Raw genomic sequence first — 16293 nt, forward strand, 5'->3', positions numbered from 1 at the left:
TAATGGTCTTTAAAAATACATATGACATATATGAAAAATGTCTTGGCACTTTATTGATTGTCGAATTCTCTGAGTGGTGCTGTCCTCGTATTTAAATCTTTTAGAAGTTTGACATAACAGCAAGCCAGCTGGCAACCTGGAGAGCAATAGTAAGAAAGCAGTGGGCTCTGCAGGAATGTATATTGATGTGACAAGGGAGGTATACTGACAGGGGCTTTAGTTTCGCTGAAGGGAGAGAAGGCAAGAATGTAGGCTCTGATTCTTTTGTGTGACAGCTATGATCATCTAGTGCCCTGATACCCTGTGTAAGTAGGATATCAGCAGGGAACCTCTGTGAAGGTTGAAAATTTGAAACGAATGTTACCGATTTACGTAGGTATAGTTACACGCATTATTTTCGAAGTGGATAAAAACATTCACTTGGACAGGAACAGAACCTACCCCCACAAAAAAAAAAAAAATTAAAAGAGAGATGGAAATCATGTTAATATGATTGATTCATTTGGTTTTATAATGAAAAGAACACCTGCTGTAGGCAGAAGGATTATTGCAGGAATAATTCATTTGCTCTTAATTTCTTTTATTTTATGACTTATCCAACTCATCAGAAAAAGTACCATGAATGAAAATTTCTTAAGAAAATGTTACTTAATGCAAAGGTAGTTGCAACTCTCCAATAAGAGGAGTCTAAATCAATTGCCCTCTACAGCTTTGGTCATTCAGATCAAACCTTATAATGGTGCAGGGATCAAATTACCAGTCGGTGTCCATGCTTACAAACGTGTTTCATTTTCCTTACCTGTGAAAGGATGCTACTCCCCACAATAATGACAGGGCAAGCAGTCCTCATAAACAATAGTATGCTTACTTTTGTGGGTTTGCCTGTTTTGAAAAAGCATCTAGACTAGTAACTCTCTGAGTGCTGTGCTGGGAAGCAGAGAGAAATCTGCTGCATAGCTTGAGTTAAGCCCTGTGGAGATGAAAATAGAAAGGCTGATTGCTGGTTGTCTCATCAGCCCTTGTGAAAAGCAGCTGACAGTGTTCATGTTTGAAAGATGAGAGGAAATTGGAAATCCATTCCCTTTCCCCCGGTGTTTCAGTCATAAGAATACATATGAAAAATACAGGAAGGCTAAAATGCTTAAGCCTAAACTCAGTGACGTCCACTGTCACATATTAGCAGAATAGTAAACAGGTTGAGAAAAAAATAGCTTCACTTCTTCAGACTTGGTCTGTAATAATGGAAAATGGGAATTCTGATGCTAAATGAGTTAACCTTGGGCTTTTGGCCTTTCTGTCTGATTTTTGTTTGTGACTGAATGCTGAAATTTGGATTTGGCATCATGAATGTCAGCCACCAGACTGGGACTTGGACTACAAGCAGCTTTCAGAGTATCAGTGACCATTTTGACTGTGTTAAACACCACAAAACCATAACAAAAGCAGTTCTTTCTCTTTTAAAAGCAAAAGAGTTGTTGCTAGTTTGACACCCACATGCTTTTTCCTCCCTCACTGTTTCTGTCTTCACACTGTAAACCCCCTCACAGAATTTGAGATCAACTGTTGCACAAGATACCTGGCACTTTTCAAGGCCAGATTGTCACACACATGGGCACTTATCAGGGAAGGCAGTTTGGGTAATGGATATTGAAAACCTCCTGAAATCTGTAATAAGGGCACACAGAAAGGTGGTTAGGAAAAAGTGCTATGTGTGGTGCTACTTGCTATTCAGCAGGATGAAAGAAGGATGGTAGGTGGAAAGTACTTGATTCTAACAACAAAAGAATAGTATGTGCTTCCTTTTTTATATGAAGATTCAATTTTACATTGAATCAGCTATTGGTCTTGTGATTCTGTCACTGACATGCACACTGTCATCTGGACTTCATTATCGTGCTGTTGCCCAGCATTTGAAATATGAGGTTTTTTATTATTTATAAAGCACTCAGGACGCACAGTTCCTAGACAATCTTTTAGATATATATATATGTATATATATGAACAGCAAAAAGAAATACAGAAAGATATTCTCACAGGATTTTACATCTCTAATAATCTTCCCACAGCTGCTGGTAGGGCTGCACAGCCCCTTAGGGCACCTTTCAGCCAAGTCAGCCTGCAGCTGCCAGGATGGCAGGGAACACCTAAGAGACCAGAGGACTTCTCTTTGCTTCCTTGACTTTACTGAAAGTAAAGCAAAGCTCCTATATGAGCTTCAGCACATATGAACTTTTTTCTCTGATTCCAGTGGCTTTTCTTCACATTTAGCTGAAGACAAAGTTTATCAGACAGATTTGAGGAAGTCAAAGAGAGAATAAAAAAATATTTGGGGCCAGGAGACAAAAATATTAGGTGGCAATCTGTGTTCCAGTTTAGGGAATTTTTCAATAAGCTACCCTCAGAGAACTCAAAATACACCTTCTCTTGTGTTTACAGATTTGCTTTCCTTTGCCTTCAGAGTGTATGTGGCAATTTTTCAAGCCAAACATATTGGTGGTGGGGGGGAAATAAATAACTATTTTTTGGCTGGTAAAAATCCAAACAGTAGAGAAATTACCTCCTTTCAGGAGGGTCTTGGAAAAATGACTCGATTTACATAATCTTTTTGACTCGTTTATGTTTCTGCTTGAGTCTACAGTTTGAAAGGCAAAAACATTGTGACAAATAATGAAGTAATCATGCAATTAGGACTCAATTACTCATGCTGTTAGAGTGATCTTTTGCTTATTTTTCCCCCACATAAGAAAAAATAAATATTGTGTCTTTTTCTCCCTTCTGGTGCTAATTTCCAGCTTGAATTATGTGAAATCCAGAAAGTTCGTTCTCATGGTTTTACCTTTGTAGAGTTATCCATACCAGGGTTATCTAGGCCATGGTCCGTCATGAAGCAGTCAGGATGCACAGTACATTTTATCTTCAGAATATGGACAAGTGAGCAGTGGGGGAATGCAGAGGCTTTGAACTGTGGCTTTTGTCCCCCCTTCAAAATTCAAGGCAGTCTAGTGGGGCAGGGAGCAGGGACAGACAGATAGAGCTCTCTGCACCCTTGTGGCAATTCAAGTGCAGCCGTCAGGTTCGGGCTGTGCCAGGTGGTTATCATTTGGCCTATATGGATGCAAGAAGCTGGGTAACCTGCACTACTGGGTGTGGGAATAAGGAAATATCACCAGGTTTAGCTTGACAGAGAGAGTCACTTCGGGATACTCTGACACTCTTCAGCCATCACTGTCTCCCTCCTGTGACCTACACTCTGCATCTCCCCCAGCTCTTCGCTCTCACACCACACGTGAAATGCAACACGCATACAAGTGTATCTCACGCTACATGAAGATAAGAAGTCATTGATTTGCAAGGTCAGAAATTTTGGGCAGTTCTATTTCAAGGCCAAGTCAAATGGAGAAACAAGAAATACTGTCTTGAAGGTGCCATGTAGTGTCATCTTAAAGTATAGCTTTATGAGACCAGGTTGAAAGTAATCTGTTGATTGCTCAATGCATTGCCAGATGTCCCATGTCTTAAATAAGTTCCCATAAGAGAGGCTTGGGTCATGTTTCCCATGTGGAAAACATTCAGTACATGTGTTTTCCTGTATTTTTATGGACAACCGCCCATTTTTTTCCCAGGTGTTCGGAGCATAGATGTAGCAGTTGAATGTGAATGACAGCTAAACCATGCAGCTGTTTAGCCTGGTGGTTGGGGACCAAAGACTCACAGATGCCCAGTGCTTAGTCACTTTACACTTGTTTGTCTAGGACTGTGACAGAGCTTGCTACTTCAAATCTTGTCCATTTTCCACTGTGGAGTCCCAGGTACATCTGTGCTTAGTGTCTCATAAATGGCCTCAGATTGTAATGGTCTGCACCACAATGGTCTGCATCTCAAGGCTGTGTGTAAGAGACTTCTAACAAGGACCTTCTTTCAATCTGTCTGAAATTCAGGATGCAATCCTCTTAGGGGTGAATTTGAGACTTCTCTCAGCAGTCAATTGCATTTTTCATCTTGAGCTCTTTGCTGCTGGAAGTGCTTTATCTGTCTACTTTTCACATAAGCACTGCCACTGATTTGATTCTGAGTGGATAGAACTAGAACTGGGGTGCCAGAATAATCTATTTCTCTCATGACATGCCCAGAATTTTAAAAGTTAAGAAATAGCTGACTTATATTTGCACTTAAATTAGACTGTAATAGCACTGTTCTTAGGGGACTGTAATACAAACTGGAGAATGACACTAAATCAATGGACTTCTAAAGAAGAAGAAAAAGAACTAAAGGGACTGAACTAAAACTCAGATCTTAAGCCCAATGGACTTTGTTCAAACCTGTTAAAATAAACTTTTCATGAAATAATGTTAACATGAAAAATATTTATCTTTTTTTTTTAAAATATCTCATATATGAACAGAGAAGTAAAATAGAAAGCCATTGTTTGTTAACTGGAAAAGGAGAGAAGGAAAAGAAAACATGTTATCACAAATCCCATGCAGTGTGAGAACAGCATGCAGTTTTCTTTTTAGTTTGGTCAAGTATTCATATTTCGTTCTCTTCCAACACAGTGCATTTCTCACCTTATATTTGATCTGAATTGCTCTTCTAACTGTATAATCCGTGCATGCTGAGGTTTATTCTGCAAAGCATCCAGATCCTGGCTCAGTTTCCTTTCCATCAACATTAATTTTCTCAGTTTCCACCTCTTACAGGACAGTGGAAAGAAGGCAGAATCTCTTCAGACATAACAGCACAAGCTATGCCCAGTAACCTTCCCAGAGGGACAAGGATAAATCCTCATTATTCCAGATGAGTTAATGAGGGCTCTGCATGAAATCAGTCAGACTGCTCATTACAAGTCTCTATTACTCTACTTTCTCTGCCTGAATTTTACACCTTTATATTCCCCCTTAATCATTTGCTTCCAAGGGTGCTGGCCTGCCGTTCTCTGGTTGCTTTTTCAAAACAAGCTTCCTTTCTTTGTGTAATAATGGGGTTTTGCCTCTTTTCAGTGACGGTTGGGCAGACAGAGATGAAGTCATTGAAGGTTATGAACCCGAAGCAAATGGAGGCATTACTATCAAACTGCAGTCTCCTGAGGTCTTGGCATTTGATGACTACTATCTGAAGCTGCGCCTGGACACCAACACCCGCAATCCTTGGTTTCCTGAGTTCTGGCAGCACAGATTTCAGTGCCGTATCCCAGGGCACCCACTAGAGAACCCCAACTTCCAGAAGAACTGCACTGGTAACCTGCTAATTATTTTTCTGTTTTTGAATCTGTGCTCTGGCAAAAATTTATCTTTGGTTCTGGTTTTTTTTTTTTTTTTTTTTGAGGTTCCCTTGTGGGGTTTTGTGTGTGTATGTTCTTGTTTTGTTTTGTATTTTTATGGTGTTTGGTTTGGTTTTTTGGTGGTTTTCTTTTTGTTTTGTTTTTATTTCATTTTTTTCTTTTTTTTCTTTTTTTTTTTTTTTTGGTGTGTGTCTGTTGTTGTATTTGGTTTTTGTAGAAATGGTGGAAAGGGTAATCTCAAATTGTGCAGGTATTAATCTCAGCTCCCTGGAGTATGTCTGGTATTGGTTGTACAGCCTCCACTCAATTTAGTTCTCCTCTATTATAGAGTGATTTGTTCTCTTGTTATATTTTAGGTCTATGTTAAGTCCAAGAAGGTTGTTAAAATTTATAATAGGGCTTGTAAAAAAAGTAATCATAAATTTTAATAAAAATAGGAAGAAATTTATACTTTTTTTCCCCTCAAACTCAGCTTTTCTGGAATAATGAGGAAGTTCACAGAAAATATTATGACACAAAAAATACTTTAAGGAAAATTGATGAGTCTTATATTTGGCCAGTCATCTGCTTTACCCTTTCTTTTCTTACCCATTAAAACATTTATAGTTTGTTTCCACTATGTATCACTCATATAAAAAACCACACTGTTCTACAGATGAAGGTAACTCTTAGCTCATAGAAAGGGAAGTGTACCTGTGCACAGACAGGTTTTCTCTACTTGTAGTAAGGAAGTTATTTCATTAGAAACAAAACTAGTGAAGCCTGACTTCCTATGGATTTCTGTCCTGTTTTTTACATCTCCACCTCCTCTATCCCCTAGCAGTAATCTTAGTTGGTCTTCATGTGTTCCCTGAGATGCATTCTCATAGTTTCCAGCTCTTCCTTTCTCCATCAGTAGTACTTCCTAAGAGGAGCTCCAACAGTATCTTTTGCTTCTCCCCAGTTCTCTTATTCACAGCTGAGACACATCACCAAATACAGTCACTGACTTTAACAAAACGTTGATTTATGGTATATACATTCAGTTGGCTTTGAGACAGCTTCAGCTCAGACAAAGGAGTTAATATGGGTCAACAAGGGCAAAAATTGCTTAGGAGAGTTGAGTGATTAATACACAGTGTAAATGCACAGCCCTTTTTTTGTAAGAAAAGAAGATTAAAATTACACTGTTCCGTTCATTCCATTTACACAAATAAATTTTAAGTCGATAGTCTATAAAAAGGCCTAATTTTGAGGCATCTCAGCAGCTGTTGTAAACATGGGTATTTTATTATCTGGCCTCTGTTCAGTTATGAAACTAAAAGCTTGGGTCTGAACCAGCATAGTTATCCTACATCTGCTGTATCAAAGGCAAGTACCAGGTAGTGAGTTCAGGATGGCCAAGATGGGATACTTCTGCACAGAATGAGTAGGTGAGTTTACACACAGTGATTGCTGAACAGTCCAAAACTGTACTTAAGCCAAAAACAATTAAACAAATTCATGGAAGAAAACCACTAAGGGCTGTTTAATTGAAAAAAACACCAAATAAACAAAACACCACCCCCCCCAAACCAATAAAAAAACCCACAAACAAACCAAAAAAAAACCCCAAAAAAACACTACCCAAACAAACAAGAAAACCCCACAGAACAAAATATAAAAGTCTCAGATCAGCAAAGAGCAGCTTCACAAGGTATCTATTCCCACTAATGGCGTACCTACAGAATTAAGAGACCTACATGTCTGCAGCAAATCTGGGGGCAATACATTATGGTATTTATTTTCCTTTAACTATATAAATCTGACAGCTGACTATCTGGCATCACCAGAGCTTTCTCTGCATGTATCTTTATCTGACATTTCTGCAAGGTTAAGAATGCCACTTCATATATTAGCTGCTTCAAAGTTTTTTGGTGAAGACTTTCTCTCCAAGAAGGACTAGTATGACAGTGCCAAGAAACTGCCTTCTTTACCTCTCAAAGATTTGGAGGCAGGTTGTTTCACAAACTCTCTGCCAAGAACCAATTCTGGATTGTGTCTTTTCTTATACTTCATATCTCCATGCACAAATTTGAAGGAGAGAACCTTCAATACCCAGTACTTCTATCAAGAAACTAAATTCCAGCGTATCTAAGAGCTTTTACTTCTACCTTAGGTATTCCACCAATATTCCTGTGAAAAAAGACACAGTCCTGGATTATGGAAAAAGCTGAATCCTCTGTACTCCCATGCACATTCTTAGCAAGTATTGTGACTATATCTCTGCAGACTGGTCTGTTCTGACTAGCACTTCTAGTCCTTACTGAGAACAAAACACACCCATACTTTTACATAGATAGGAATTGATTTAAAGGCAGTAATGCTCAAGTTCATCTTCCATGCCTGGAAAGTTAACATCTCAGGAAACTAGCTAATGAAAAAGAAGGCCTAAGACAAAAATTTTTGTGGTATCTAGGGCAGCATAGTGTAATGCTAGTTACCAAGAAGGGGGTTGCCTAGGGGCATCCAGGAACAAAAATAGGAAAGTCATCACTGTTCTTTGACTACCTAATTAAGAGAAGATTCAAAATACTTGAATCTATCCATTTTGAAAAGGAGTTTAATTACAAAGTTTCTATTGGAGAATCTTCAGTTAGTGCCTGCCCATTACAGTTTGCTCACATACAATCTAACCACTTCACTGAGTTTATTCAGAATTGCCACTGGCATATGAAGTTCAATTTTTATCATTTATGGATAGGCAAGGACTTCTCCTCAAGTAATTACAGCTGCTGCATTTCCAATTTTTCACATTCTGTTACTGTTGAGTCAGCACTAGCTTGAGATTCTAGGCTCTCTATAAAGCAAAGGAAACCTTGTTCCTAGAAATCTCCCTTCTCTGACGACAGGAATTTTACTGCTTGAAATTCCTCATTCAGTCTCTGAGAAGACTGGTGTTGTCCTTCAGAAATTCTCATCTAACACTGAGCTCTGAATGTACGTGCTCTGAATGTACATGCATATTATGGAAGAAAAAGGTCTGAGAACTATTAGAAGGAAGCAAGTTCAAGTGCATTCTACTGTATGAAGTCTTGTAGGATGCCTAAGAGTTGACCACATTTTCAGAATAGCTTATCTGGATGTACTAGGACTATGTAGTAGTAGCACAAATTCTTGGGAAGGGAAGAAAATCATCAAGAGTTTTGCAGTGACTGTTCCTTTGGATCATCTCTTCTTGCAAAAATTCAACAACTTACTTTCCCCACTTGGGTGGAAGCTGTATGAGTGAGAACTATTTTCAACTCATTCTTTACAATGTTCTAGCCAAATGCCTCTCATAAGGAAATGCCTCTTTTCCTGTCCCCCTTTCTTTCCCTCCCTCTTTCTCTCTCTATCTGCTATAGGAGATATTCTTTCTCAACATAATAGGATTCAAGTATGGAAATTTTCTTGTAAGTAGATTTCTTGGATCTGGCTGGGATGGAATTAACTTTCTCCATAGCAGCTCTCATAGCGCTGTGCTTTGTATTGGTAGCTAAAAAGGCGTTGGTAGCACACCAGGTTTTTGGGCACTGCTGAGCAGCGTTCAACAAAGCACTAAGGATCTCTCCAAATCCTTATGTCCACCCTCAAAGACTGGTAAACTGGGAGTGGGCAAGAGGCTGGGAGGTGGCATAGCCAAGACTGTTGACCCAAACTTACTGAAGTTTTCATGCATATGGTGTCATGGCCAGCAACAAAGCATGAGAGTAAGCATGAGGAAGTGGGGGGAGCATTCATTATTAGGGCATTTGTCTTCCAAAGCAAGTTCTACATACTAAGACCACCTTTCCCAGGAAGTAACTGGACATTATTTGTTGACAGAGGTAGAGAATACATTCTCCTTTGCTTCCATATGGTCTTTGCTTTCCTTTATTAAACTACCCTTATCTTGACCCATGAGTTTTTAATTTTATTTTCTCTCCCCTGTTCTGTTGAGGAGGGGGAGTGAGAGAATGGCTTGGTGGGTACCTGCCAGCCAGTTAAAGTCAACCCATGACGGTAGAAAAGACATATTTGTATATGGCAATTCTCTTAGAGTTTCCTTAATATCTAGCAGACCAAAACCACTTTCAGTACAGAATTGTTCTTAAACTATCCATGCCATTAAGGTATTTTCAGTGTATTCCATGAAGTAGTTACAGTTTGTAGGAAACAAACCATGACCTGAAAATCTGAATGGACACCTGACTCATTACGAAATTCAGAACTTCATACCATTTTTCATACCTTTCAGATTAAAAGTTGGAACAGAGTAGACCATTTTAACACTAACACCCCCACCCCCCAAAAAAAACAACCAACCAACCAAAACAAAAAAAGCTTTTTATGAATTTGAGGTACTGAGAAGCTATCTTACTCAGGACAGACCTGACATTAAGTTCCCTTAGCGCACAACCTCAGGCACTGCTCCAAGTAACAGCCACTGCTTGTCTTAGTTCATTAGACAACTTGGCCTCTTCCACATTTTGGAGATTGCACACGGACAGCAAGATTAGATGGTGGACTGTGTATGTCAGGCAACAGAGTTCAACATACCTTTCCAACAGTTCTGTAGGGTGGTTTCTCCTCTGTGATCTCATAGAAATAGCCCAAATAGAAATGTTTTTTCCCCCACAAAATTACAGTGGCAAATATATCTCTATTGGACTTGACAAGCCCACATAGGCCAGAATTAAATGCAAGTCACACACAGAAATGGTGTAGAACTCAGTGCAATGCAAACACTTGTGAGGAGGTCTAACTGCTCTTTTATAGAATGCCTTATTCTCCTCCTGGTAGATAATACAATGTCTGTAGTTTACATAAACCAGGTGGGATGAGTCCTCCTCTGCACCATAAGAGGTAGTTATGAAATTGGCAATGGAACTGATGCAAATATCAGATTATGCTCACAGCGGTTCATCTGCTGGGACAACAAAATATATTGGCAGGCAATCAGCACAGACATTTTTCAATATAGCAAAGTGGAACAAAGTGGGCAATTCATGATTCATTCATCGATTCAATTGATCTTTGAGAAGAAGGATTATTTCTCAGTGAATGTATTTGTTGCAGACAAGAACAAGAAATGTAGATATTTTTTGTTCCAAAGGAGGTCACAGTCCAAGTTCCCTTTAGGATGCTTACTCATACCTTGGTATGACACAAGGATTGCTTTATCTGCTAATTCCTGTCTTGGTCCAAGAGAATTGCAATCAGTCTGAGTGCAGTCACAGTCACACGGTTACAGGATCACTCAGTTTAGAAGGTAGCTCAGGAAGACTACAGTCCAACCCCCTCCCAAAGCAGGTTAAGTTATGAGTTCAGACCAGACTGATCAGAGCTTCATTTACTGGGGCCTTGAAAACCTCCAGGGTGGCACAATGTCTCTTGGCAACCTGTTCCACTGCTTGAATGTGAAAAAGTTTGGCCTCATATCCAGTATAAACCTCTCTTATTTCAAGTTATGCCCATCATCTCTTATCCTCCCACCATGCTTGACCATGAAGAACCTGTCTCGCTCTTCTTGGTAACCACCCCATAGGTATGAGGTGCTGGTGTAAGGTTCCCTGCAGCCACGTCTCCTTCAGGCTGAACAAGCCCAAACCCTTCAGTTTGTCCTCAAACAAGCACTGCAGCTCCAGGTCATCTTGATGGCCCTCTGCTGCATGTGCTTAGGTTATCAGTGTCTTTCTGTACTCTAAATGCGGCCTGATGAGTGCCAAGTAAAGGATGGTGGCAGTGGTGAGGTAATCACATGCTGCAATCGTTGGTCATGCTGTCACTACAATCCAGGATGCTGCTTGCCTTCGTGCCTACCAATGATCTGTACATCCACCCTCTTTTTATGCCAAATTTGGTCCTAAGAAGTTGTATCTTTTCCCGTCTCCTTTCTGCATCATCAGACTTACTCAGAAGGAGGACATGAGCTTTCATCACACCTGAGTAGGTCTGGATGTCCATCATAAATTTCATAACATGTCAAATCATGGGCAGAACGTAAGGAGAACGGAAAAAACTTGTGAAGAAGACTAAACATTCCACAAGAAGTAGTTATACTTTGGTACATATAATGCAGAGTCATACTTTTTGAGACAAAAAGGACAGGGAATATTGATTATTTTATTTTCAACAAGTGGTTATGAAGCCAGCTTGGGTTGTTTGCCTCTAGTTAAGATGTCTCTGAAAAGCAGCCCTAAGTTTTTCCACCATTATAACCCACTCATTAAAACGTAATTTATTTTATCTCATAGAGACGTAGAGTCCTTATAATTTTAGTGAAGTCGTTGTTTGGGTTTTTTCCTGACATAGGATAATCACATCTTTTTAGAAGATCTACAGGGCTGTCATGATGTTTCTCTGTATTTGTTTCTGTAGTTCTCTTTGATTGCACTTATTGCACCAGATATAAAGACAAAAGACTGATGACTACCTATTCCCATCCTCAGGCATAGTTGTACTTGGTTAATCATTCAGACTAGATCCAGGTCAGTAGTAATGTAGTTCAGAGCTTCTCTTAATCAAGAATTTATTTCCCAAAATCTATATGAGATAACATGGGGTTTTCATCTTCTCATATCAATAGACAAAGCACTCCAGGAAATGCACTTGATTTTTCTGCCCATTTTTGAAGGAGTGAAAGCATTTACAGTGAGAATTGATCTGAGTCCTTTTTGGAGTTGGACAAATTAGGTCCAGTAGACGTTATTAGGACTCATTCTGCTGTGTCAGTCATGCTTGTAGGTGCTTCTTTGAGAACATTCCTTTTATCTCAACATCTGCTAGTCTTCCCAATGGAGCACCTGCACCTTGAGACTTTTCATCAGCAGGAACACCTACAGTAGGAACTACTTCCACCACAGTAGTTCAGAAAAACTAATTACAAGACAACAGCCTGATGTACAATCTGTTAAGTCAGTCACTGCTTGTAAGTCACCTGTGCAGGAGACATATTTTGAAGCTTTTGAAAAAGTAATCAAGCTACAAACATATCATGATTTATTCAAGATACATTTATCTTATGTATCCTGTGACTTGCCCTCCCTAAACTCTGCTTGGCATTCCTATTACATACTTAGGTCCCTGTAGTAGAGAAGGAGCTGTGTCCTGTGTCACACTCCTTGTCATCAGTATGACTCAGGAGATCCCAGGATTCATTCCATATTAGTGATCAAAACTGATCTCAATTTCATGGACACCTAGAATAAAGCCTACTTGGGATATTTTATCTGAAAGAACTCTAGTTGCTATGCTTCTTAGTCAAGGCTTCTTTACAAAATGAGAGCTGTAGTTTCATTTTGTTTCCCAGACAAGCTTACAGACAACTTTTAAGGCTTAAAGATGAGAAAGGTTAATAATGTGCTTATCTGTTATAAATCATATGAATTATTTGGACAAGACATTATGACCAGTTTTTTGTTCATTTGCTTCTGGCTTTTTATTTCCATGTTTGGAAGAAAGCTGCTACATGTATCTAATATTTTATATTTCCAAAAATACTTTAAAACCAGACCGTCAATCAATATACAATAAAAATAAGTATCTTTCTTCTTTTGGGATCCATAACAAAAAATGAGATCATCATGAAATGAAGGAAAGAAGCAATATACACATGCCTTTGTAAACAACATAGAAGACAGTTTGCAGAAAACATACACACTACAGCAGGATATGACAAAAGCTTTGTGAATCTAATATTTACATCTCCATTTTCCATTGTGGATTTTAACAGTAGAAGTTTGCACTCCTCAGATTAAAAGGATCCTTGTGTAGGCTTGTGACATTTAGCCTTCTCCACTACATGAGCAAACTGATGGTGTTGCAAAGGATATATGAATCATGCTCCCTTGTGCCTTCCTGGGGCTCCTGTCTCCTATGCCTAGAGGGAGACTGGGGCACTTCTGACTGTTTGGACTGCTACAGAAGATTTAAACTTTTATCAGGAGTGTGGTGAGGACAAAAGAACACAATTAAAATTAATTGACTTGTTCCTAGAAATCAATTCTTTGTGCAGGTTGTACATCAGAACAATTAGCATAGATATAAATATTTAACCAAACTAGTAAGTAAATCAGATGAAATAACACAAGTAACTGATCTGAAAACAAGGCCAACTGCCTTCTGTCAGGCCCCAATGTCTTTTATTAGATGATACCTTCTCTTTCCTCATTTACCTGTAGGTGGAAAGTTTTAAATACTGGTTGCAGGTTTACAGGTTGTCACTAATGGCCAGTCTTCGCGAGCGAAGATCCGGGGAAGGTCTTTCCACCTTCCAGCCTGCGCATTGGATTTTTTAGGTGAGACACAGTGTGCGCGGAACTGAGCCCACCCTTTAATCCTAAGGTTCATCTGCCGGGGCCAAGCGAGCTTGGACGGTGGCAGCGAGGTCCTCAGGACGTAGGTGGGTTGCCTTTAAGGGCTAACGAGCCCCACCTGCCCGGGAGTGGCCCTGACCGGGACTCGAACCCGGGTCTCGGCGGTGATAGCGCCGCGCCTTTACCACTAGACCACCAGGGGCTCCAAGGTTGTCACTACTGGCAGCATTACCCCATAAATACAAGTGGAAAGGAGATGCAGTGGAGGCTAACACATGTAGGCACAGACCCACACGCTCACACACGTCTAGCTATCACCCAGAGATACTCTGTAGACAAGGATATTTTCTGAAAAATAGCCAAGTAGAGTTCTTAAAATAAATGGGTTCCTCTCAATAGATTGTGGGTAAGTAGTGGTGTAAAGAACAATAAATTGTGAGCTCAAGGGGTAAAACCTGAACCATGCAAACCACAGAATTTCCTACTCAGAATAAGATGCGTTGGTATCCATAGGGAGAATAATGTGATGGAAGGTTTGTACTCAGAAGAGTAGTGCTACTAGAATAAACTTCTATTTTCCCACTCACACTGAGAGGTCTGGGGAAGAGCAGAAGTCTGCTGGTGTGAAGGGAACTAGGAAAAATGATAAAAGCAGCTACTGCAGCTAGGCTGGGTTGCTGGCAGAGTCAGAGGGTTGTAGTAGCACAGCCAAGTAATAGACAAGAGGATTTCCACAAGTTTCCTTCAGCTGATATTTTTGAGATTCATACAGTAGAAAGCAGCTTTGAAAGAACCCACAAGTTCAAACCTTTAATTTAGCTCTGGATTCAGGCTCAGCTCTGCAGGAATGGAAAAGCAAGACTGTTCTGTTCAAAGCAGTAGCACTCTACACATCATGTTATCATCATGCAGTGCACTGTCTACTAAAGTGGCACAGGCCACTTTACTCTGATGCTTTTCCGAGGTTTATTCTGTCTAAGGGCACATTTTTCTTGTGAAATCTTAAGTACTTCAGTATTTTCTGCATTGTCACATTTTGCTACACCCAGCAAAAAGGAGGTTGTCTAAAATGAATACTTTTAAATTATTTTAAAATTCTTACAGATCTGAAAGAATTTTGTTTCTGTTTTTCTGTTGAATTTAATGTGTGAATACAGATTAGGGCCACTTATTTTATCTTCTGATTTGCTTAGCTCTAGTTGATGCTAATCAGAGAGGCATTGTCCTCATGCAGATATTTTTCAGAAACTCCTAATCTTAGTTCAGCTTTAAGATGGATCTTTTCTGTGGTATTGTAATTGAACACAGCTCTGTGCAGATGTCCAGTTAAAGTGAAAATAAAGTGGATTTTTGTGATCTGTGTATTTGCGATTAATGTGTTGCATATTGCAAGAGTTACAAGGGAATATTTGGACCCTCCCAATGAACATTTGAAAAATGTGCTTAATTTCACCAAAAGCTATGAGTATACTCTGTTAAATTATGACATGGTTCAGCTGGTTAAGGTGGTTGAGACGACTTTGATCTTCAGCTCCACAGCAGCTGCAGCACTTGCATTAGGTCCTGGGAAGCCAGGGGATTGTCTGAAAGCAACTGCATGGCTGAGGGACTGCTGTGTAGCCTGTGCCTTGCACATGTGATATCCATCCCATCAGAATGCAGCCATGTGGTTCCAGGAAGCTAACCCTTTAGACAGAAGCTTTCTCACGTGAGGGTATGGACTATTAAAAAACAAAAACCCAAAAAACCAAAACAAACCAACAAAAAAGCCAAAACCCAACAACGCAAAACCGTCAGCAAACTTGGCAAAGGAGAAATTTGGAGTAAGCTATATTTCCACAGAAGTAAGACACACTGATGTTCATACTGATTTGTATTCGGATAACTAATGCTGATGTTTTTAATAACATCTTAGCATTAAGAACAGAAGCAAGGAAGAAATAGTTTATTCTTTTAGAATAAAAAGAAAACCAGAAATAATGAAAAGAAAGAGAAAACCTATAGTATTGGCTGATGGGTGGCACACTGTCATGCAAGAATTCTGAGGCCCATCTTAAATCAATAGCGATTTAAAGAGTAATAAATATTAGATGTCTTTCCTGGCTGTTCTTTGTACTCATACAGAACCACTTGAATTTAAAATAGGAAAAGACCAGTTATGCCAAATAATCTGTGTCCTACAAGGAGGAGAGTGCTTGGTCTGTTAACATGAAATACTGTCTCATGCCTTTGAAGTCCTCATGATCTCATGCCTGTATACTGGCAACCATGATGCCAGTACTTAGATGTTTACAGGTCTAGATCAATGGATTGGAAAAGAGTTTGTGGTTTGGTCTCCATGTCAGATAGGGGCACAGATGAATATGTGTATTTTACTACCTTTATAATATTTTCCCACTCAAATCTATAGACCCTGACTATTAGTTTTGGGTGTTATGCTGGCACCAAATATTTAACATATTCAGAGAATAGATTTCTATGAACTCCTTTGCCCCATTCAGCAGAAATATATTCTATAGTTAACATGAAGGTAGATTATTTTCAACTCTGAGCCAGCCTTTTCTGATGAAGATGCTCAAAATTAGCTGCTCAATTGCATGCTCTGAGACCTAGATAAATTGGCCTGTTTTTTAAGGGTACTGATCTCCCATAATTCCCATGGAAGTCAATAGCAGCTAGGGAAGTTCAGATGTTAATCAAGTCAATAATTAGGTGCCT

General features: G+C 39.5%; 1 protein-coding gene across 4 annotated transcripts in view; it reads left to right on the plus strand.

Annotated features, from left to right (window-relative positions):
* The window catches only part of GRM1 (glutamate metabotropic receptor 1), a 180695-nt gene that overhangs the window by 108340 nt on the left and 56062 nt on the right, over nucleotides 1-16293 (plus strand). For all 4 annotated transcript variants that reach the window (XM_050315114.1, XM_050315115.1, XM_050315117.1 and 1 more), the window contains one exon: nucleotides 4998-5233. In XM_050315114.1, the coding sequence (XP_050171071.1) occupies nucleotides 4998-5233 (236 nt within the window). The remainder of the gene's footprint in view (nucleotides 1-4997; nucleotides 5234-16293) is intronic.

This window comes from Myiozetetes cayanensis, unplaced genomic scaffold, assembly GCF_022539395.1.
Source record: "Myiozetetes cayanensis isolate MyiCay16 unplaced genomic scaffold, myiCay2020 scf2-11, whole genome shotgun sequence".
Classification (NCBI taxonomy): Eukaryota; Metazoa; Chordata; class Aves; order Passeriformes; family Tyrannidae; genus Myiozetetes; species Myiozetetes cayanensis.